General features: G+C 41.4%; 1 protein-coding gene across 4 annotated transcripts in view; it reads left to right on the top strand.

Annotated features, from left to right (window-relative positions):
- LOC111870466 (SH2 domain-containing protein 5) overlaps window positions 1–22,886 on the top strand; it is a 254,183-nt gene that overhangs the window by 67,907 nt on the left and 163,390 nt on the right. Inside the window, exons 1-2 of one of the 4 annotated variants that reach the window (XM_023862787.2) lie at window positions 11,868–12,368; window positions 13,222–14,004. The exons of 1 other annotated variant lie outside the window; for it this stretch is intronic. In XM_023862787.2, the coding sequence (XP_023718555.1) occupies window positions 13,819–14,004 (186 nt within the window). In that variant the 5' untranslated portion in view covers window positions 11,868–12,368; window positions 13,222–13,818. Of the gene's footprint in view, window positions 1–11,867; window positions 14,005–22,886 lie in introns of those variants that run through there. 2 more of the 4 variants (XM_023862788.2, XM_023862789.2) reach the window with 2 other exon arrangements.

The raw sequence follows: 22,886 nt of genomic DNA on the forward strand, positions 1-22,886 counted from the left end.
TTTTTTTTCTTTTTAATTATTTCCACCCCAACTTCACTTCGCCTCATTTATCACTTTCCTAACCCTTTGCCTAAAATTGCTTGGTTTACAGGACAGAGTACCTAAAGCATCTGCAGGCAGTTGGTTCCAGAGCTGTATGGTCCTATTTACAAAGGAGTATTTCCCGATATCTGTCCGTTGCTTTCTACTCCTAATACTGATATATAGAATTACTTAGATTCCAATAATTTCCTAGGACAATGAAGCTCACCATTATTAAGAAGAGTAAGAAAACACAATTTTCTCACATTTTAAAAATCACTGTCTCTAAAATGGAAGGCTATATGAGTCACCTAAAATATATGTGATGACTGCAGCAAGGGAAAGGCGTAGAAACTGCAGACTACATACCCTGTGGACATAAATGCAACGAGGAAATAAAAATAATAATTTTGATTTGTTTCACTCTGTTCCGTCACACTAATAATATTATGAAAATAAACAGTGCCATCTAGTGTGACTGGTGAAGATTTTTCTTATTTAAATTACCTACGCCCTTACATGTTTCGGTCTTCAGAGACCATCTCCAGAGGGACACCTTTACATCAGTACAGTTAGAAGCCACTATTACAATACATGTTCTAAAAGTTAAAATATATTCGTACAATATTAATAATATAAAATTGTGTTTAAAAACTAAAGTCTTTACTACTACAATGGCTGTTCCAATACGTTAAAATATTTATGATTGGTTTGTTAAGACTCTATTGGAATTCGTAAAACAAGCAGGTTCGTGTCATCCCTCTTATTTCAGTTAAGAATTTTAAGTCTCCTATTATAAATGTTAGGATTATGAATAATTAGGTGAAATTAGTGTAGAGTGGAAGGTCATTCGTTTTTGAACAGCGGGAGGAAGCCATAATAGATCTATACGCCAGTTAGACTAATTCACTGAATCTGATCTCCTTGTTGAGAAGCCTGTCTTCAGAGTGTGTAACAAATAGCTTGGTTCATTTCAGTCATTACTTTTGGTTTAGGTCCTATTAAGCGATAATTTAGAGCTCTTTTTATTTTTATTGCTAGTGGGGTGGGACTAAGTCTCTTGTACTGCGACCACGTCTGGCCTATTGTACCAGCCCCAGACGATAGGTGAGGGTGATTGTGGAGCAATTAGTGGAACGAAGATTGGCAGGTTAAATCGAAGTACTCGAAGAAAACCTGCCCCAGCGCCACTTTGTCCACCACAAATCCTACTTTACCAGACCCGGGATCGAACCCGGGCCGCCGCGGTGGGAGCCAGCGACTAACCGCTTGAGCTATGGCGCGGCCTCTAATTTAGAGCTTAATACATATATAATATATTTTGTGTATAATTCTTCCGTTATATAGCATCGCAGGGAGACGATAACGTATTATGAATAGGAACATACATGGAAGGAAGTTCTAAGCCGGAATTTACCCAAACGCTCTAAAAGAAACCAAGAAGGAAGTCAGTTTTTTACATATCCCTTACTGAGGTTCAAACCAGGTACCTTTTTAATACAAATATAGACTATTACCACTCTCTAACCTAGTCTGTACCGAGTGTCGAACGGGTACCTCCCTCAGCAGAAAACATAACGTGTTAGTGTTCGGCTTGATGTTTGTTCGCCTTCACAAAATGGTGGCCCGAACGTCGCGTTCGACACTGCTGTTTTTGATTCGTTAGGCCCCCAGTTCAAATCTCCGCCCAAAGCCATTTATCCTAATTTGAGGCGCTTTATAATGTGCCTCAGTCCTTACAGGCAAATATGTTATCATTTTAAACCACAACCACTTTTTTCTACATACCTTTCAATTAATTACTTAAAAATCTTCCTATCACTCCGTGCTACATAAAGTAAGCAGCTGGAAAAGCGTCATTAAATCGGTGAAATCTGCGGTAGTCTCATCTTTAGATGGAACTTGAAACACGAACGAATTTGCACGTCGCATTTTATGCGTATTTGATTGAAATTTTGCTATATAAGAAATATTAATGATGTCTCAGTTTATGAGCAAAGTTCGAAATAATGCAAATCCCCCCCCCAAAAAAAAAAGACTCGGCAAGAATCACGTATGTGTGTCTTGAATTATGCGACGTCTACTGAAACGCATCCTCGCATCAAATGCGACTGCACTGTAGTTTTATTCTGTAGTAATAATACAGTTCCCTCCGTCATTACACCAGAATGTCAACCAGGACGTACCTGGCCGCCTGGCTACCAGATTTAACGGCCGTTAATACTGGCTCGGACCATCACAGTTATTATCTGCATGAACATTCCAAGGTCAACCTCATTCCAGCATAGTTGTTCCACGGGAAGATCTCTGTTTGAGTTTTTATGGAATTCAGCCAGGGGAAGCCATAAATATCATCATAATAAATCTGATAATTCATTATAAACGTAACATACGTCATTGTCAATTAAAGCAGTAAAAGACGTTTTTATTCTTGTTATTTTAAAAATAATAACATATTCTTATATTTTCATAGCGTGTATCCAACTCGTGAAAGGATTCCTGGGGCGAATATACCCCCAAGGCTTTCTGCCTATGGTAACAAGTACACGTATTCTCATACGTTCACTGGCATCTAATGAGAACGATATATCGTGCAGTGAGACATGTCCGTTGTATTTTGTGGAATTGCTATGAATTCAATATCTCAACTAACCCCATGGAGCAGAGTTTCCTTCAGAAGGTAAAATTTGTTCAGTTATCAAGTAATTACTCGTTCTTTACAGATTCGGAGAGTTCATTGCCCTGTTCACGAGAGCCCGTCACTTCTCACTATACAGAGTCACATGAATCAAGTCCACACTCTCATATACTATAGTCTTAGTATCCATGGTAGTGTTTATTTGAAACATTTTCTATAATTTCACGTGTTTATGGCTGCGTGACTAATAGTAACGGGGTTCGGATTGGATGATTGGATGTATTACCACCTTCTTGCACAATCACGCATAGTCACAATATATTACAATAACTCACAATCAGTGGCTGCCTAGAACTCGCTCCATTCTGACTCGACTACGACTGACTTGATTCTGATCTGAACGGCCTCTTATATAGCGCTCGGTGTCCAAGCAAATATTTGTTAATCACTCGCATCCATGGAAATGTGTTCCGTAACGAGTTAGTTTCCAAGAATGAATCTCTATGGAAAGGTGTTTGTCAACTTTTCCTAGCAATGGGTCTACATGACAAACTATGTTATGTATTTAACAAAATGTAGGAAAAATAATCCATAATTACACACTCTTATGTGACGAGGTTTACAACAATTGTGGTTGCACGAGTATCTGCAATACATGGAAATAGAGAACACGATGTATGCAAAATCTCGAAATAAAATATTTTCCTTACAGTTGGAATATCAAATTCTTTGACTTATCGTTTAGCACCACGCCATGAAGACGTATGATGGGAGTGAAAGTATAGATCCACGTATTCTGGACGTCGGGACTAGCTGCAGATGAGTGGTCAGATTCACGCCACTTTGGAAAACCCCCCCGCTACCCATTTTATTTGAGGTTGTGTGGGCCTCAGAACCGGTTTGTATGACGTGGAGAGGAGAAAAATGTTGTCCCTACCAGGACTCGATCTCCGACTCCTCGGCCGTTGAGCCAGCAGCTAGTCGCCATATCAACTGGGCTATCCCGGCCCTACTTTGATGGTACTACTCTATATTATGTACCAAAAGTTGCACTAACTGTTAGGAAAGGGATGCAGACCCCCAGATAAGAACAGTACCCTATATCTTCCCCTGCTTCCATGAACTACTCAACCATGTACAGCCGATGATGGTCTTTCAGCATTATTCCGCGCCCTTAGTTCTCGCTTGTCTTACGACAAGACAGCCAGAAAAGGAGCTCTCACAAAGGACATATACTGTCACGTGTCTTTCGACGCGTTCGTGTCATCTGAGCAAGAGGAAACTTGACTGTCATTTAGGCGATCGCTGTGAAATTCATGTCTCGTTGAAACATTTCATGTAAGATCTCTAAAATTTTATAGTCGTTAAAATAGTTAGCTTTTGTCTCATATTTGGCTAATCGTAGATGTAGCAGCAGAGTAATGAAGATAATTGCATATGGGCTATGAGGTTAGTACCTGCATTCGCCACTGGTTCGCTCACAGCCACAGATCTGTTTCTGTCTTCTTAATAACCCTATCAGTTTCTTCCACGCTAGCTTATTGTTATGCCCTGAAGACTGAGGCAGCATATTCCTTCGAAACTATAATACGTATCTATCAAACTACACGGCGGCGAACTTCGAAAGAGAGTAAACGTCAAGAAAATTATGTAGTAAGGAGCATGAAGCTGCATAACTTGTACTTGTAACTGTTTTGTTAAGTGTTTAAATAATGGAAATTAAAATTGTAATATATAAGCATATTGTCACGTCTATCCTAGTAAGGCGACAGTAAATAGTGGGTCCCGGATTTGATAACTCGATTTACTTGATAATTTCTTACGTAACTACAGTTCTTTATTACACTTCACGATTTCTGTATCTATGACACACAAAGCAATTTTAACGCTTTCAAGGTTAACATAAACTACTGAACTGCCTTGAACGAAGTCTTCCTGACGAATCCTCTCGAACAGTCTTCACTGCTTCTTACATAGGCTCGTCACTGACCACATAGAAAACACGGCCTCTTTTGTTGACGAAACTTGTTTACTGCTAGCAATGAATAACGATACAAACTGTAGTTAGAAAACCTCATGGGTTTTCCCATCTTTATAGTAATCATGTGATTCAAAATAATCCTCCTAACTACAGGAATGTGTTCTGGTTCCTATTTTATTTAGGTTTTATTTAGGTGAAAAGGTGGAGGTTTGCATTTTTGGATTACAACTATTTTAAATCTCAAATCAGCGAATGTTGGACACCCTGCTTCTGGTAACTACGTATAAATGAGATTACAATGTTCACATGTTCACCCTAAGGAATGAATAACGGATTGTGTACTTAAGAGCTATTGCAGCACTATTCCAGTTTAGAATGCAGGGTACCAATGTGTGTGATTGGTTGATTTAGTCACACTGACGCTGTTTAATTCAGTTACCAGGATACGACTAGTGAAGACTGAGGATCCTAGTGTGTGTGTAACGGTGAACTGTAAATTGCAGAGATCAGCGATAGCACTGTATTTAAATGTGATTAAAAGAACTTGTAACCAAATGTTAATAAATCTAATCATCCGAGCCAGAGTCCGTTATTTTCATCATGCGTACTACCCTACACGTGACAATAGCATTTCTGTACTTGTAACATGAGCTTATAGGTAACTCTAATACACTTTACCCTTCAAGTGTATAAAATTCTTGTGGACATTAGCCGAACACTTACAGACTCCCCATATTTGTATGAGTAAATCCGCTTTAATCTCTAGCTTTCGTTTATAATTCATTCATAGAAAGAAATTAATAATATTGATCTCTGAATAAAAATCTGTGGGTACTTATTGCCTGCATTGTCGTCTGCAAGTACAGATGAGAACCTGAAGATAAAGGTGAAAAACAAGGCAGAACTTGAAGAAAGTCGTCTTCTGGGTTTAGGCGCCGTGTATTCTTCGTTTTGGCCGACGTTTCGGAGGAACGTAGCGCCTCCATCTTCAGAGCAGTTGAATGGCTGCGGAGAATGGCTCCGAAACGTNTTTCCTCACCTACCAGATGAGTGGGAGGTGAGACTGGTAAGTAATCATTGCCAAAAGAGGACTTGAAACTGGAGTCGAATAGGTATACCAGCAGCTTGACTATAGTCAGCACTGAAAGAGGTAACTAGTAAGTTCAGGAAAGATCACGGGTTTAGTACGACCTTTTCGTTTCTATTGACATTACTAACTCAGATCTTGATGCCCCAACGATTTAGCCTGATATCTCCTTTGACCTCTTCCGATATGCACTGCCATCTGCCTTTGTGTGTCAACTCTGAAGGGTCTCTGGAGACCGTTCTTTCTCCAAACAGGTTTCCTATAGCAAACAACAACAATGTAACACGAGGAAAGGAAGAAGGTAACTTTGTAAAGCATAGATTGATCTCTGGGTCCAAACTAAGTTAACTCCAAACCGTGAGCACGTGAACCTATCTACTAAAGGGATTTCTCTCTTACCGGATTAGAGCAATAGCTTTGCTGTAGAATGGTCGTACCTTTCATGTGGTTGCTACGCGACTTTATCTGACTGATCACACGGGAAGTATTCTGTGTGCTGTGTACAGTCCAACTTAGTAGTTGCTGAGGCGTGAAGGACGACAAGAATCTCTGGAATTTCCGAATCGTAGGAAGCAGAAGCTGTCTGAAGCTTATAACAGGGCACCAGAAATATTAAAACGCGAATCTTTTCGTATGAATTGATTCATACATGGGATTTCTGTCGTAGAAGACAATGGAAACTTAACATAACAGGCTATCTCAAACGTTAAGGCTTTTATTTATATTCAGGAGGGTCCAGTTCAAATCTCGATTAGAGAACCCGTTACCCTAGTTGAGATTTTTATGATTCTTCTTGGGAAAGTTAGATAAATTGAGAGTTCTTTCTGTCTATTCTAACAGATCTGATAAGTTACGAATGCTTTCATTTGCATTGTAGCTCTTTTAAATAAAAGGTAAAGTTGTCCCTGTGCTCAACGAATTAAGCACTATGCCATGAAGGCGTATGGAGGAGTGAATGTGTAGATCCACATATTCTTGACCTCGGTACTGGCTGGAAGTGAGTGGTCAGCTCCACTCGCCGGCTGCTTTACTCCCGGGGAAGGAGCCCCCGGTACCTACTGAATAGGAGGTTGGGTGGACCCCAGAGTCGGTCTCGACGATTTGGAGAGGAGAAAATCCTTGACCCTACTGGGACTTGAACTCCGACCTCTCAGTCGTCCAGCCCTTAGCCAGTCGCTATACAGACTACGCCACGCCGGCTGTTTTAAATAGATTCAGAAATCTGCATTCATATAGTATCTTACTTAAATATGTTAAGAAAGCTTACACGCGCATAACCCTTTTTTTGTCAAATAGGTTATATACGCTTCCATTCGCATAATGGCTGACTTAAGCAGGTTAAGAACACTTTCTTTCGCATGTTATTTTGCTTAAAATTCGCAGGCAACCTAACGGCGAATACCGATGTGAAGCAGTATACGTAGTTGGAGTCCTAGGTTTTAGGGGGCCCATACACGTTCGAGTCTGGCTCTCGAGACCGAATGGGCTCGGTTTCCAATGAGCCAAACTCATCCGTATGTGGAGAAATTAATCCGAACCCGGCTTCTCGCCGAGCCGGACTCGTACGTGTATGAGCCGCTTTAGTCTTAACTTCAAAATGTCCTGGTTTCGATCAAAATTATGGCCATAAACCTTAGAACAAAAGATGAATACAAGATCTCTCAGCATAATGACAGCCATTTATGTGGCCGGGAGTACACCAATTCCCAACATGCCCTGTATATCAAATATTCATCAGATCTTTCAAACACGTACATAGGCACCCGAGTCTAAAGGCTTTCTTTTCTCGTCAGTCCAACAACTCGGATTAATTTGAGCCAATAGAATAAAACATCTTCACAGTTGTTCACCGTGGCGAGTGCACTTCATTCAGAAATGAAGCAGTTGAAAGAATGTCATAGGTTCCATTCGATAGGCTGCAGGCGTTGATTGCTCTCAGTAGGCCTATAAATAAAAGTTTAATATCGGTAAGCATAAGCCTGACATTCCTCTATTAAAACCGGAAGGAACAAGCCGTACATTTCTCTGAAACAACTTTGACATATGCCATACACTGAATAGACAAACTTACGGGAAAATAAAGCCTGTGTTCAACGAGACCTCTGGCATGGCGAGTAAAGTTATCAATGCGTCTTGAAGATAGAACCTGGTTAACGTTAGACTGACGACGTAACAATCTAAATCACTGTCACATGACGTTGCACCTCAGCACTTTTTGGATTCCTGAGCCATTACCTTCAGCATTTAATAATGTTTTTAATTCTAATAATTAGTCTGTTTACAAATATGGTTAGAAAACTTCCTTAAAATCTAGAACCAATTTGGTTCGTGTCCTTTATGCTTCTTCTGTTGCTGATAATATTTTATATTATTGATAATAGTAAGTGATAAAAGTTGATAATCCTTTATACTATTGCTAGTCTGACGGACCAGGTTGAACCAAATCAAATTGTACAACGGTGCCACAGGATTTTGAGCTATACATTGAACAATGGGTACCTCATTTCAGGTAGTTCTCTTTTTGTAAATTCAGTAAGTAATAAAGAAAGTTCTAGCTTATTTTAGTGTACATTGCACTTACGAGCTGAATGACTTTTGAGCCATTCCCTATATCCAGCTGAACGTAACTTTTCTTTCAGTCCTAACCATTTCAAACCAGGGGTGTATGAAGTTTCTTATTGTGCAGTAAGTTCGGTTTCCCCGTAACTATTGTATAAACATGTTCCTTAGTACGTAGGCACACTTCGAAGTTTATGCATTTCTGTACCGTCTGTCGGACTTGTTCCGAATCCTTGACTGTAGCACACGTGGTGCAGAATAGGACTCGCTCCGTTCTTCTATCTCCCGCAACTAAAATCAGAATACAGGAATAGCCTCCGAAAACGAAAGACAAGCTCTGCATGGATGGGGGTTGAGGGCTGTTGAAAATCAAACACAGGTCTCTGTTAGTGCATGTGTAGTAAATATAGACGAGCATCTGGACTTCATATCCTGATCTCAGTAAAGGGAGAAAACAGAAAGCAGCTGTTTTCAAGAAAACGAATGACAAAATACAATTAGAGTATAGGCACACTACTAACATGCTGAATGTAAAATCGTTAGGTTGTGTTGTGACGTCCATTGACATGTCACCGAACTCATTATTATATAAAAACGACAGCCGTTGCTTGTGACTATTTCGCTTGAATCTATTGTTATGAAAAAATCCCGACATTATGACTTGGCGGAGAATTTCGACATTACTTTTGTGGATTATGTTCTGAAATCTTATTTCCTATATTAAATTCAAAGCAGTTTTCCCCGGTTTGTCGAAGAAAAACTGAAATATTTATATATATCTAAGACGTAACCTTCATTAAATGCAGATATGTCCGTACAGGAAAATGATTCTGATCCTAAGACTAAAGTAGAAAAAAAGGTAACGTTGTCCCGGTGCTGCCAAGCATGAAATGGAAGTATAGCTCCGCCATTTTTGACCTCAACACTAGATGGTGGTGAGTGAGTATTAAGCTGCACATCCCAGCCGCTTTGCCCCCCGGGAAAGAGCCCCCTGTACCCATTGCACAAGAGGCTGAATGGATCCCAAAAGTGGTCTGTACACTGTGCAGAAAATAAAGGTCCCTGCTTTCGCAGGAAATCGAACCCCCGCCATCCAGCCCATAGTGCAGTGCTCCGTATTATAAAATTACTTGCTTAAATTGAAACTACTTAGGACAGCGACGAAATGAGACATATAAAACAATTGGAAGGAATATAATCTGCTCCAGCATTCAATGTTTCCGCTGTGATTTCCTTCCGGGTGTTTATCTGAGCAGGAACATTCATGTTACAGTTCGGAAATAATTAAGCCTGATTGTCAACAAAAGATGTGCAGAATAATTTACTACATTGTGCCTCCTAGGAGACGAGAGGAAGACATTGAAAATGCGTATTACTCAGTAACTGTACCGTGAAGGCCACACTCTGAAAAACTGAATCGGTATATTCCTGCGACGCGTCCGTAACCACACGATCTCATGATCCAAAAGTACACAAAATAAATCTTTACCGGCGTGGAAACCTCATATCTCATACATGAGAAACTCGTCCCTAGTTCAACCCAAGAAGAATTCGAAAGAAAGCTAGCACGAATCCGCTCATGCCCGCCCCCCTAGCCCTGGGCCTCTTTATGTAAGGATTTACTGTCCTGCTTGTGGGAAGTGTACGCTGAAGAATTGTCATCGCTCCGGGTAGATTTGGTTAGCAGAACAGGCGAATGGATGAAAGCCTAGCTTACATTCACAAGAGAGGTGCTTTTCAATATCTGTTGATGGTGGCCATCTTGGCTAAGGTATTTCATGGTTTCCTCAATCACTCCATTCGAACGCCATGGTAGTCACAAGATCCTGACAGTGCTAAGAGCCAAAAATCCGGTAAGTTTTTCCGAAATTACTAAAATTTTCAAATAAGTCACATCATTATATATTTATTTATTTATTTATATCCACGAAATCATAGTCTTGCCATAATTTTCATTACTTAATTGACCTACACTGATGTTTGATTCCTGCAATAACACTAGCAATCATTATGTATGTATAAGACTGACGGCTGCATTGTGAGTAACGAGGGATGTACAAGAGGACCGTCTTGTGTTCTTAGCTGTATCGCATAAGGGACACCAAACGCTGTGTATCTGCTCTGTTTTGTATCACTTAACAAACGTTATGATTTGTGTATCAGTGCTTTAAACTATTTGCAAGAAAACAGCCATTGACTATCTAAGATATAGTTTCTGCATTCCCCCTGAGAACATGGGGAACACCATGAACACTTCAGTTAGAATGACGGTTTCTCAGTCCACATTCAAATCCGAAACTGCCTGAATACAATGCAGTTGCCTCGTCACCGAACTGCCGACCTAATATTAGAGTCTCCTTTATGATATTCACAGATCATATCAAACACGGTGATTGGTGTTTAGTTCGCAGGTTATGTACCGACACTACATAAAACCCGATGCGACGTTCTTTCCTTATTTTCTTTATTCAGTGACACTGTATCAGCTACCAGGTTGTGTAGTAGTGTATCCTGGCATTCGCTTGTAAAAAGTGAAGCACGCCACGAAAATTGTATGAGGAAAATCTGTACTCTGATTTGATTCGAACCGGGAACCTCTCCAGCTCGAGTCGGATCGTATTATCCTTTATCTTTTCGTTCCAAGAAGTGAGGTCGCTTCGAATAGAATTAAAACAATTATGAAAGATGAATACGGATAGTGAAGCGGGAAGTTGCAGTGACGTATTTTTACTGAAGTGGATATGCATTAGAACAAGTTCTGTTACTAGAAGTAGCAGGCCCTTTTTTTATTTTTATTTTATTTTTTTTTTATAAGGCGCACCCAGCCCCTATTCTGTGAGTTATGAGATTCCGCTTCGAGAGTAAAGCGGCCGGAGCGTGAAACTGACTATGCGTTCCTGTGTAGTCAAGAGGGTAAGAATGCATGAAACTTTATTTCCTCCCCTAAAGTCTCCATAGTGTCTTTTTTATTTACTTTCGTCTGAAGAGGGTGGGAAAGCCACAGAATTCATCATTCTAAAATACCTACCTGGATCAGACTTAAGAGTTAAGTATTCTTAAGCCGTACCATAGCTCAGGTGGTTAGTCGCTGGGTTCCCACCGCGGCGTACCGGGTTCGAGCTCTTGTCATGTCATGTGTGATTTGTGGTGGACAAAGTGGCGCTGGAACAAATTTTCTCCGAATACTTCGGTTTCCCTAGTCAATCTTCATTCCACCAATTGCTTCACAGTCATCTTTATCCATCATATGGGGCTGGTACAATAGGCTAGAAGTGGCCGCAGCACCAAGTAGACTCACTCTCACCCCACCAAGAATAATAAAAAAAAACGTATTCATACGTACAGACGAGATACGATATAGTGACACTTGTTTATTCTGTGAGAGAGAATTATACAATGACTAGTATACAAGCACGGTAGGGTCTCGCAATACGAAGTGATCATAATTTCAAGCTTTGGCAACCTTGCAGTCGTTGGCAGCAGCGGCCGCAAGCTGCACATAGTTTTCCTACCCCTGTCATATGAAAATGTAAAGAAAGGCTACATTCATAGGCGACATTCCTCCGAGAGCAGGCTTTCTCCTAAGATCCATCAAGCGACAGCCGCTCTGGAACGTGAAGGAAGGTCTGTATGTGCAGCAACGGATGGTTCAACTGCTTCTCGGCAGCTGCTAGCAGCGAGAGACCCCATCAGAAACTGGTCTGCCAAGCAAGCGACCACGTCACAAACATGCGGGACCAGTAACCAACGATGCAAGCCACAAACCGTCAGTTGAAACATTCCAGCCGCACGACCTAGTCGGACATTTAGCGAGAACCGAAGTAAATCGGCGTGGATCTATTTATTGTGAAATATAATCGGTGCTACTGTAGTATAAGGTGTGTGTCTTTCGTAATGTGTAATTAGTTATTGCCTGCAACGAGAAATTTAGTAAGAACATGCTATATAAATTAGTGAGTTTTATATGTATGTTGTTACGTCGCTTGAATATTTGTGGTGCATAAAAGTATGCCGTGTAATGTAACAGACTAGTCCGTAATTGTTAACGGGCACCCTGAAAATATAACGGTGAAGGGAAATCCGTAATTGATCTTCTTCACTAGCAAGTGTATCAAACAAGTTCGGGCAAGCTCGGGTTTAGTTTATCTGTTCCCTGTTTTCGTTCAAGTGTCTTATTCGACCTTCCTAAGCCGATATTAAATTCAGTGATTCATCACCACTCCAGTGAAGTAGACCTACCAGTAACTTAACTTACAGTAACTATAGGTCTATGTATACAGGTTAGATGTGCCCCACCAGTTTCGTGTATGCGAGTGCGAAAACCTACAAGTTAGTAAATCCATTTTCTCTGTGATGTCGCGTTTGCATGTGTGGGTGCACCGTGTATTGAGTTGGTTGCAACTTTCGTTAGTAATAATGCCAGTCTGTGCAGTGTGTACCATTAGAACCCTGTGAGGTTGTGGTGAGTGTGGCGTATGTACAAGCAGGTCAACAATTACATTGAAGAGCAACCCACCAGCGTCATCCGTTAATGAGTCTTATATCAAAGGACAGCAGCCACTAGAGTATCCGTGTTTGCACAACTTCCTTCAGATAGTGTGTCTGTTCGAAATTACAATGTGCTTGGTAGAGAAAGTTTGAATCCATACAGAATTTTTTATATTCGCAAAATATCGAATAATTCTTTTATTATTAAAATAAAATAAGACAGTGTTTGACTACAGTTACAAAGCTGAATACGTAATGTTTCTTTAACCATATGATTTCTATTTCATGTAGTGTTATATAATACAACTTGCATACCTTCCAGTTCAGTAATATACTTAAGTGAAGCCGTCAGTGATAGAGCACCATAATAGTCGCACTGTTGTACTATCAGAAGTGCTGCAGCTTGTGACCTTTTTAAATTGACGTGTCGAGTGTCTCTGTTTACAGTGCGTTCACCTGCATTATCGTGGGCACAGAGTTTAATGATCAGTCTTCAACGGTCAGCAGTTTAGCGGTGCTAGGAATAGCACTGCCAGTTCATGGCGGTACATTGCAGCCAGTATTCTTGTTCCAGTAGTACACTACGTAGCTATACAAACGCGACGGTTTTGCAAGGATTCTACACTTGATTTTAATATTCAGGTTTTTTTATTTACCAGAATGCTTTGTCAATAAACATGTGCTTCACTGCCCATCCAAAATGTAGTGGTTTAACGTACTTCCAAAGCAATCACAACGCCCGCTTTTTAAAATAATCGGAGATATTTACAGCACTGCCTAGAACAGTATGACTAACATAAACATTGCGAAGTTTCATTACATAATTTCGGATAATAGATGTTAGTGGCTTTCATGCTAATTTGTTTTTTGTGTCTGAAGTGGTCATAACGGTGTTTCCTTACATACCTTGCGCCAGAATTTCCATCTGCTTGTATTGCATTTTAAGAGTGAGATTACCAGTTTCTACAGTGTCACGTTACATCTGTCTAGTGGCAGTTGCATGAAGTGCGTGTGTGTTTGCATGGACGTGGTAAGTGCTCCGCCATGGGCCGACTCGGCGGCTCGAACAAAAGTTCTTCGACCAGTGCGGCCCGACCTCTGTTCCGGGTCCACTACCGCAAGCTCGTGGACGACTGCGGGGAGAGCAAGGATTCGCTCAGTTTCGTGCCCCCCTTGCCGGACTATTTGTCCTACTGCTGCTGTCAGTGTGGCCACACGCAGAAACTCAAGGTATGACAGGGCTGTAACATCCGCATTGCATGCTGGTGCCACGGGTACAGACGGCTTGGTATTGAAAGGAATGCTTGTTTGTAGAAAATTGTTCTCCTGTCATCTTTTCTCCTCTCGCTCCCACGTTTGGAGCATGGTACTGATTTCTCAGTTTCTTGATCATTTTAAAGACGGCAAGACTTCTTGGACGAGTGATCAGCTCGTCACAAGGCCTCTGCCTAAACACAAGACAATACAAACACAGAAAAACGGGCGCACGCACACACACACACACACACCAAAAGTCCATGCCCTGAGTGGGATTCGAACCCACGATCCCGGCTTCCCAGCGAGCGAAGATAGTACATGCCTCAGATTTCAGGTCATTTACTCTGTTATAATTCTACGGTTTTATCCCCCCCCCAAAAAAAAATGAGGGTCAAAAGAAAATATCCCTGTTAGGCATCCAGTACAGACTATAGAGAACAGCCATAAGACGTGATCCATTTGAGTTCAAGTTCTTTCTACGTCTATTATAAAATAGTGTCGATGGAGGCTCCAGATCCTAAGGCATAAAATTTCTAGAACATTTTAGGATTAAAACAACATTTAAAGGTTCTTAGTGAGGTTTATATTTGGGAGTTGCGTGGTTTGGATAACTGTCTGGAATCGGACATCCTGACTACATCGTGAGTTTGCTTCATCTTGCCAGTACTTTCTCTCGTTCATCACGACAGAAGAATGTGGGACACGTAACGAATCCTACTTTACTGATAACGACCAGTGACCTCCTCTGGACGTTAATTATGCGAAACATACGTACACTCAAACGATGCATGCATGTATGTGTGTTAATAAAACATTTAAACACATATCAAATGCTTTAGTGTAATAGTAGATATGTTAAAAACTAAATCTTTCATTCAATAGCAACTTGTCCATTATAATAATTATAATATGGTTCCGAGTAGTTATTCGAAATATAGGGCGCATGTTGCTCAGCAGTGTAGTCTGTATGTCGGGATGAAGTCACGAGTACAGGGCAGAGTCTGGCTCGCGAGTCCGGCTCGGCGAGGACCCGGGCTCGGATTAATTTCGCCACACACGTATGAGCGTGGCGATCCACACACGGACGAGTTTGGCTCATGGGAACCCAAGCCGAGTCGGACTCGCCAGGAAAACTCCGGTTGTCAAGTATATAGTCCGTCCACTTCACTTATCGCGGCATGAACGCTCCCGAATATTAGCTTATACACAGCCGTAAAATAATCTGTTAATCACATTTAAATATATTTGGAATATAATTAACATCCGTTGATAACTGAATGATCTTCAGCACCGACATATGTCTCCTCTTTCCTGTTGATTCAAACTCGTCGCTTTAGGAATGTTAAGCTATCAGCTTGTGCTGTGCTGTAGTTCACGTTCTGCGAAGGGTTCTGTACTGCGTACTTATCCCTTGATTCTAGTGTTCCCTAAAGGTTTGGCCTCCTTTAGGACAGATGCCCATTCTTGATTATCTCCCTCTTGCCTCCACCTCTCCACTTGTAGTTCTCGTAGATCATTCTTTGCGTCTTCTAGCAATCTCAAACCTGGGCCTTCCCACATTTTTTCTGCCCTCTGGATCATTGTAAATTATCAGGCCGCGCCATAGTTAGTCGCTGGCTTCCCACCGCGGCGGCCCAGGTTCGATCCCGGGTCTGGTCAAGTGGGATTTGTGGTGGACAAAGTGGCGCTGGGGCAGGTTTTCTCCGAGTACTTCGGTTTCCCCTGCCAATCTTCATTCCACCAATTGCTTCACAATCACCCTCACCTATCATCTGGGGCTGGTACAATAGGCCAGAAGTGGCCGCAGTACAAGGGACTTAGTCCCACCCCACTAGCAATAAAAAAACTCCAGTATATTAGGTGTACTATTCATTGAAGCAAAACAGTCTTGCAATTAAGCCTGACATAATTTTGCTGATGGAACTTTGAAGTGAGATTTTATTTCAGTCCATGTTTTCTGTTTAGCTTTTTTTATTTGCATGTCACTGACGCACAAGCGTGATGACTTTTTCTTCGGGAATTAGAGGCCATAGTTAGGGGCGTTTAACAATGGTCTATAAAAATTAACAAATTAGCGAAACACTCATATCTTATACGGGATATTAACTCTGTCAAGAGTACAGGATGTAGTTCTGCTGTATTGTCTATAGCAACCCTGGCTGCCACGGTTCATGGCAGGTAGACAAGTACAGTCTCTTACAAATATTTCATGCACAGCTTCATTCGTAGTCACACATTTTGATTCCATGTACGATTCGTATGTGGTGTTAGGCACTATTTTTAATTTTGTGAAGGTAGAAAAATAAGTTTCTATACTCGTACATACTCGTAAGTGTTCCAAAACTGCAAGAAAGTTCTAGTTAACTGGTGAACACTAATAATATAAATTAGCACTCTGAACATATTTGAACATTTTATGTACGAAATGCATAAAAATTACCGCATAATGGAGAGACTATGTTTGTTCTTCCACATGTTCTTATGATACTGAACAAATTTCAATAATATTTGGAAATTAACAGAATTTTTCCGTTAAATTTAAACTTTGTTCATGTCGTTCCAATATAATTCCTCCGTTATACCACCCTCGGATCCGACTTTCAGTAGATTTCTCAACAACGGATTCTAGTGCAAAAAATTGTACAGGACAATGGATTTTTTTAATAGTACATACTCGTACTACTTGTATTTAAGAAAATTTTCGACGATCTGTATGCTTAATGGAATAGAAAGAAAAATAATGCATAATTCTATACAGGGATGTATCTGTAATTTAATGGAATAGAAAGAGAAATAATGCATAATTCTATACAGGGATATATCTGTAATTTAATGGAATAGAAATAATGCATAATTCTATACAGGGATGTATCTGTAATTTAATGTAAATTAATGGAATAGAAATAATGCATAATTCTATACAGGGATGTATCTGTAATTTAATGGAATAGAAAGAGAAATAATGCATAATTCTATACAGGGATATATCTGTAATGCGGTTAGTTAACGAACGCTGTTTTTAGGCTGTCCGAAGTAATAGAGTCGTTTCTAGTATCAATCTACTACCGAGGCTAATAAAGTGTTCAAAATGGCAAACAACAGATCTGAACAAATTTTTGACCTCTATTCGAGTACGACCTTGCATTCATGTTTTCGTATTTAACGTGGCTGTCAGCATTCAGACTGTGTAACATCGAATGATGGTATGTTTGTGACTAATGAATTGGAGGGACTTAGAAGGAAGGGTCCTGGCTTAATCGAGGAATTATCCTTGTGTTACCTGGAAGAGCAGAGCAAATCCACGAGAACGCCCAGTCAGGATAGCCGATGGCCTGACCCAAATTCGAAAGATGCACAAATTTACAGCGATACCTGTAAACCACCCTCTTCACTTTTTTTTTATTGCTAGTGGGGTGAGACTAAGTCCCTTGTACTGCGGCCACTTCAGGCCTATTGTACCAGCCCCAGATGATAGGTGGGGGTGATGGTAGAGCAATTGGTGGAATGAAGATTGGCAGGGGACACCGAAGTACCTGCCCCAGCGACACTTTATCCACCACAAATCCCACGTGACCAGATCCGGGATCAAACCCGGGCCGCCTCGATGGGAATCCAACGACTAACCGCTTGAGCTATGGCATGACCGGAAAATCCAATGACCTCAGCGGGACTTGAACCCGCGACTTATCGACTTGTAGCATGGCCCCTAAACCAACTACGCTACCGGGTGCCCCTATGAAGTACTTGAACCGGCATGACATGAACATTGATTTAGTTCCTGGTTCGAGGAGAAGCAACCAGCTTCTTTGTGTTTCTCAAAATGTTTTTGTGTTTCAATAAACAAAAGTCGAAAAACGCCGTCGATGTTTAAGCCCACTGAATTACTGATGCTCGAAACGGATTTATACAAGCTCTATGCTCAGAATTAGGGGGCCCATACACGAACGAGTCTGGCTCGCGAGTCCGGCTCGGCGAACTTGACTCCGGAGCCGGGCTCGGATTAATTTCACCACAAACGCATGAGCTGACTCCCAACTTTGCTACCCATACACGGACGAGTTTGGCTCATTTGAACCCTAACAGAGTCGGACTCGCGAGCCAGACTCAACGTATATGGGCCCCTTTAGACATGGCAGTATGTGAATATCGGGAATTCGTCGCAGAAGCTGCTGGCAGTTCTGCAGTTATAGCTAAACATACTCGTAGATCTGTGTTTGTTTCTTCTGTACTTCCGCTCTCAACGAAAGAAAAGAAGGGTTCTCAAATACGACACACCTACACCGGGTGTGTCGGTGTGTCTATTCCGAATCCCAGTTATGGCTCTTTTATTATCTAGTGACTCTTGCTTATTCAACAACCGTTTTCCAGTTCCATGGATCACATAGCGTCGAATGGTTGAAATGTTGCAAATGGAGTGCCTTGTTTTCTGTACTTATCAACACTTGCCTGGAAGAGTCAGGAAAGTCGTGACTATCCTTAGTCAGAATAGACGGTCTTGTACGGTTGAGACTTGAAGTCGAATGAGAGAGAGAATTCCTAACCACCAAACATCACTGTTCTCTGCAGAGTGGGTCATTGGTGAATTGATAGTAATTCTAACATTAGTTATGCTGTGTACATCGGATATACGTATGTTCAGAATCCACCATGAACACATTTGTTTCCAGAGAAATTAGACATAAGTAAGATGAATTGTGGTTTTAAACCTATATGAACATGGTCTGCAGTTCGGAGGTTATGAATCGACTTACATCTTAACGATGTTGAGAGTGGAGCGCTGAGAACACTTAAGACTCAAAGGCCGCGCTGTAGCTCAAGCGGTTGAATGAATGAATGTGCAAGGGGTGGCCCTTCTCGGCCGTTGCACCGAGACCTATAGTGTTCTATTGTGTTTTTCTCAAGCGGTTAGTCGCTGGCTTCCCACCGCGGCGGCCCGGGTTCGATCCCGGGAGTGGTCAAGTGGGATTAGTGGTGGACAAAGTGGCGCTGGGGCGGGTTTTCTTCGAGTACTTCGGTTTCCCCTGTCAGTCTTCACTCTACCAAATTCTCCATGATAATAATCACCCGGGCCAGGTACAATAGGCCAATCAGTGGCCGCCGTGCCGAGTGGACCCAGCTGGACTCCACCCCCCCCCCCACTAAACGAATTTATTTTATTTTTTTAATTTTTATACTCAACTTGAGAAAACGATTAATTGATTTTTTTGTAAATCATTTAATATTTTAAATTTTACGCCACTCCATTTTAATACAAGGTTTATTAGGACATTTCAGAAATATGCTTTATAAACACTGGAATAATGATAAATCGAAAGAATTTGACAGGTAGTGGCTGAATTCTGTTTTAATTTGAAATTCGTCTTGCTGGGTGAGCAAAGTATAAAGGTAACCAATAAATTCAATGAAAATCTGGCAGAGTTGAAATATTTTGAAACGATAGTAACAAACTAGATGATATCCACGAAGACAATCGGCTCGCATATGACGGTGAGGTCAGCCATACGCGCCGGCAGCCCTTTACTCCCAGGAAGATCCTTGGTACTCATTTCTGTTAGAAGCTGAGTCGACTCCAGGGCCATAGTGCGGCTGGAAGAATTATGCAAATTGAAAAATTCAGTAACCTCATCGGGAACCGAACACGCGATCTTCCGGCTTGTAGTGCAATGCCTCAACCAACTATGCTACCACGTGCCCCGAGGAAAAGAGTTCTAACTGGGTTTCTCTCAGACCTAGGTATTTCAAGGCGATGAAGAGTCATGTTATAACACCGTGTTTTCTGGCAAATGCTTTCCCACATTGGTTTCCAGCGTTTCGGAGGAATATGCTTTCTCCCTCTCCAGGATAATCTTCAGACCTGATGTTGGAGGCAGTACATTCCTTCCAGGAGCTGGCATAACCACCTGTCGGACCACACGGTGTCATAAACTAAAAGTTCTCTTCTGGGATGATCCAAATGCCTCATCTTGCTTTTGCAACTTACAGACTTCGCCGAAGCCCTAATTTTGCCAAACTGCCTGCCGCATGCCACCCAGAGCCTTCAGTCTTCCCCCTCTTCTCACGTGTCCTTCGCAGCGTGCTAAAACTCTTTGGTATTTAAAGAATGCTAACAGGTCAGGTGAAACTCAAGGTTCTAGAGAGTTCTAAAAGTTCACGGTGCCCTGTAATGGAACCGCGCGATGGGTTGATGCTTTGCAACCAGTAAACCGTCATCCGAAATTATACCAAAAAATAACGTGGTTCATCCTGGTCAGTCACACTAGTAATTATATATAAGATTTTAACCACCGCCCAGTGTGATTGATAGAAGTTGTGTTTTTAATTTTTCGTCCTTTAAATGTCAAAACGACCATCTTCAGAAGAATATTATCAATACATACGGGAACTACTATTATCATGTCATAGATATAAATGTTATATCTTTTAAATAATACTAAAATAATGTCCTGAAGATGGTCGCTTTGACCGAAACATGTAAAGGATGAAAAATTAAAAAAAAAACTTTTATCAATCACACTTGACGGTGGTTAAAAATCTTATACAAAAAGACATGTAATAGAGACCCTGATTATTTTTTAAAGTTTTCTAAATCTAAAATGGTGACGAAGCTAGTCGTATTAATATAATTGTGTTATTACATTCTGTTTAGTTAAATTTCTTTAGTATTATGTCGTAGAATTGTATTACTCTTCGCTCCATTTTATGATCCATGAGCTACCAGAGAAAGTGATTTTCACTAATGTCGATAATTTACTGAGAAGCTGGATGCACCTCGGCGTTTTGAGCGGCTTCGTCACAACAGCCGAAGCTACGCGTTATTTAGGTTCGTTGCACAGTTTGGCGAGACTGAGTAGACCGTCGGCACTGTAGCCTCAGATGAGCCTATTGTGCCAGCCTTGATAGCTCGGTGGCCTAGCGACAGCTGCGGGCTGAACGGCCGGGGTTAGTTTCCCGACAGTAACATGAAATTTTTCTCCTCTCCACAGAGTCCAGATCGATTCTGGGGCACACACAGCCTCTTATCCAGTGGGTACCGGAGCTCTTTCCGTGGTAGTAAAGAGACTGGGGCGTGAAGCTGACCATTCACCCCTTTCTACCCCCACTCTCCATACGTCTTCATGGCGTGTTAATTTTACCTGTCGGTAGAAGATGAATACGGAGTAAGTGTGAAGTGGTAATCGACAGGGAAAACCCGAGGTGTTCTAAGAAAACCCTTCGTCATTGCCACTTTGTTCACAAATCTCACATTGACGACCCTAGGCTTGAACCCGAGCCTCCGTGGTAACAAGCCTGTCTCCCTGAACTATGTCACGGCCGTAAAAAAAAAAAAGGAAATAACAGGTGCCTGGGGAAAATTGAGTAATGAGGGGTTCATAATTCATTCCTTTCACCAAATATTTTGAAATGATCAAATCAAGGAAGATGTGGTGGATGAAATATGTAGAACGCGTGGGAGAGAAATACATACTCAGTTTAGGTAGAAAAGCAACCACGTGCAACCGGCATAACCAAAAATAATCAGAGGCAACGACAATAGAAGGAAAGACACCCCGCATTACAGTGAGCAGCAGAGTTCTGAACTACAACAACCTGTACACCTGAAGCATGTAGTGAAATAGTGTCCAGTGAAGAAACGACGAAATATCGACGTTGCACTTAGACTGCACATAAAATCCCTAAATCACATCTGTCCAGTTCAACAGGACGCTGAAATATTAAGTCGGAAAATGTGAAGGGAGCCGAGGGTTTCGATCACAGGTCAATATTGTACTGGATCTTGAAAAAGCAGAACGTGACGACGCGGCCTGTAGCGAAACTTCAAAAATTCCTTAAAAATCAGAGATTTTCTCGACTGACTGAGCTACTGTTGACTTCTCAGAAGACTTATCTTTGTCGAACTTGTACGTTCATGGTATTGTCGATTTCCATTTAAAGCTTCCCTACGTTAGCGCGAGAATTATGTTTCTTTGATTAAATGTGTGTTGTTATTTACACTTTGCTTTTAAATCAGTACATGCAGTGCCTCGTCTCCTCTCTAGTTACTGAAACTCTAAATCGAACCTCAGAGTATACTATCCCAAATAAGAGAAAAGGTCGGTTTATTTTCCAGGTGTTTAAAACGCATTACAGAAACTCCTTCTCACGGCCGTTTAATCACATCGCAGTTTATCATGTCATCCCATTTCCTGTTCAACTTGGCCTCTGGACCTAGGAAGTCGCAGCGAAAACTGTAAAGGTACAGAATCTTACACACAGTTTCTGCAGGGAACTTCAGAGTTCTCACACTTCATTGCCGGCTATATCATTTTCATCTAATTCCCTTCCACAATAACAATTAAAGTCAAGGAAAAGCACAGAATTTATTTCCTTTCTTCGATTCTGCCATCTGTAAAGCCGACGAAGATTACAAATCATTCTGCAGACAACTGAGAGACAAGTTGTAATAGGAAAGTAGTCTGTACGGGAGGTGGGGGAACACAGGATATAACATGGTTGCTTTTACCATGAACAAGTACAAAGACTATGCAAAAGTTTATAGATCTATTTAATTTTTTTTTTCTTAAGGAAGCAGGCTTTTGCTTAGTATTTAAAGTAGGACTAGCCGAAATAGCGTAGTCTGTTTGACGACTGGCTATGGGCTGGACGACTGAGGGATCGGAGTTCGAGTGCCGGTAGGGTCAAGAATTTTCTCTTCTGCACGGCGTCCAGACCGGCTTTGTGACCCACCCAGCTTCCTATCCAATGGGTACCAGAGTTTCTTTCTCCGGGAGTAAAGTGGTCGGGGCGTGAAGCTGACCATTCACCTCCAGCTAGTGCCGAGTTCAAGAAAATATGGATCAATACATCCACCCTCCAGT

This window comes from Cryptotermes secundus, unplaced genomic scaffold (genome assembly GCF_002891405.2).
Source record: "Cryptotermes secundus unplaced genomic scaffold, Csec_1.0 scaffold2059, whole genome shotgun sequence".
In the NCBI taxonomy this organism is placed as follows: Eukaryota; Metazoa; Arthropoda; class Insecta; order Blattodea; family Kalotermitidae; genus Cryptotermes; species Cryptotermes secundus.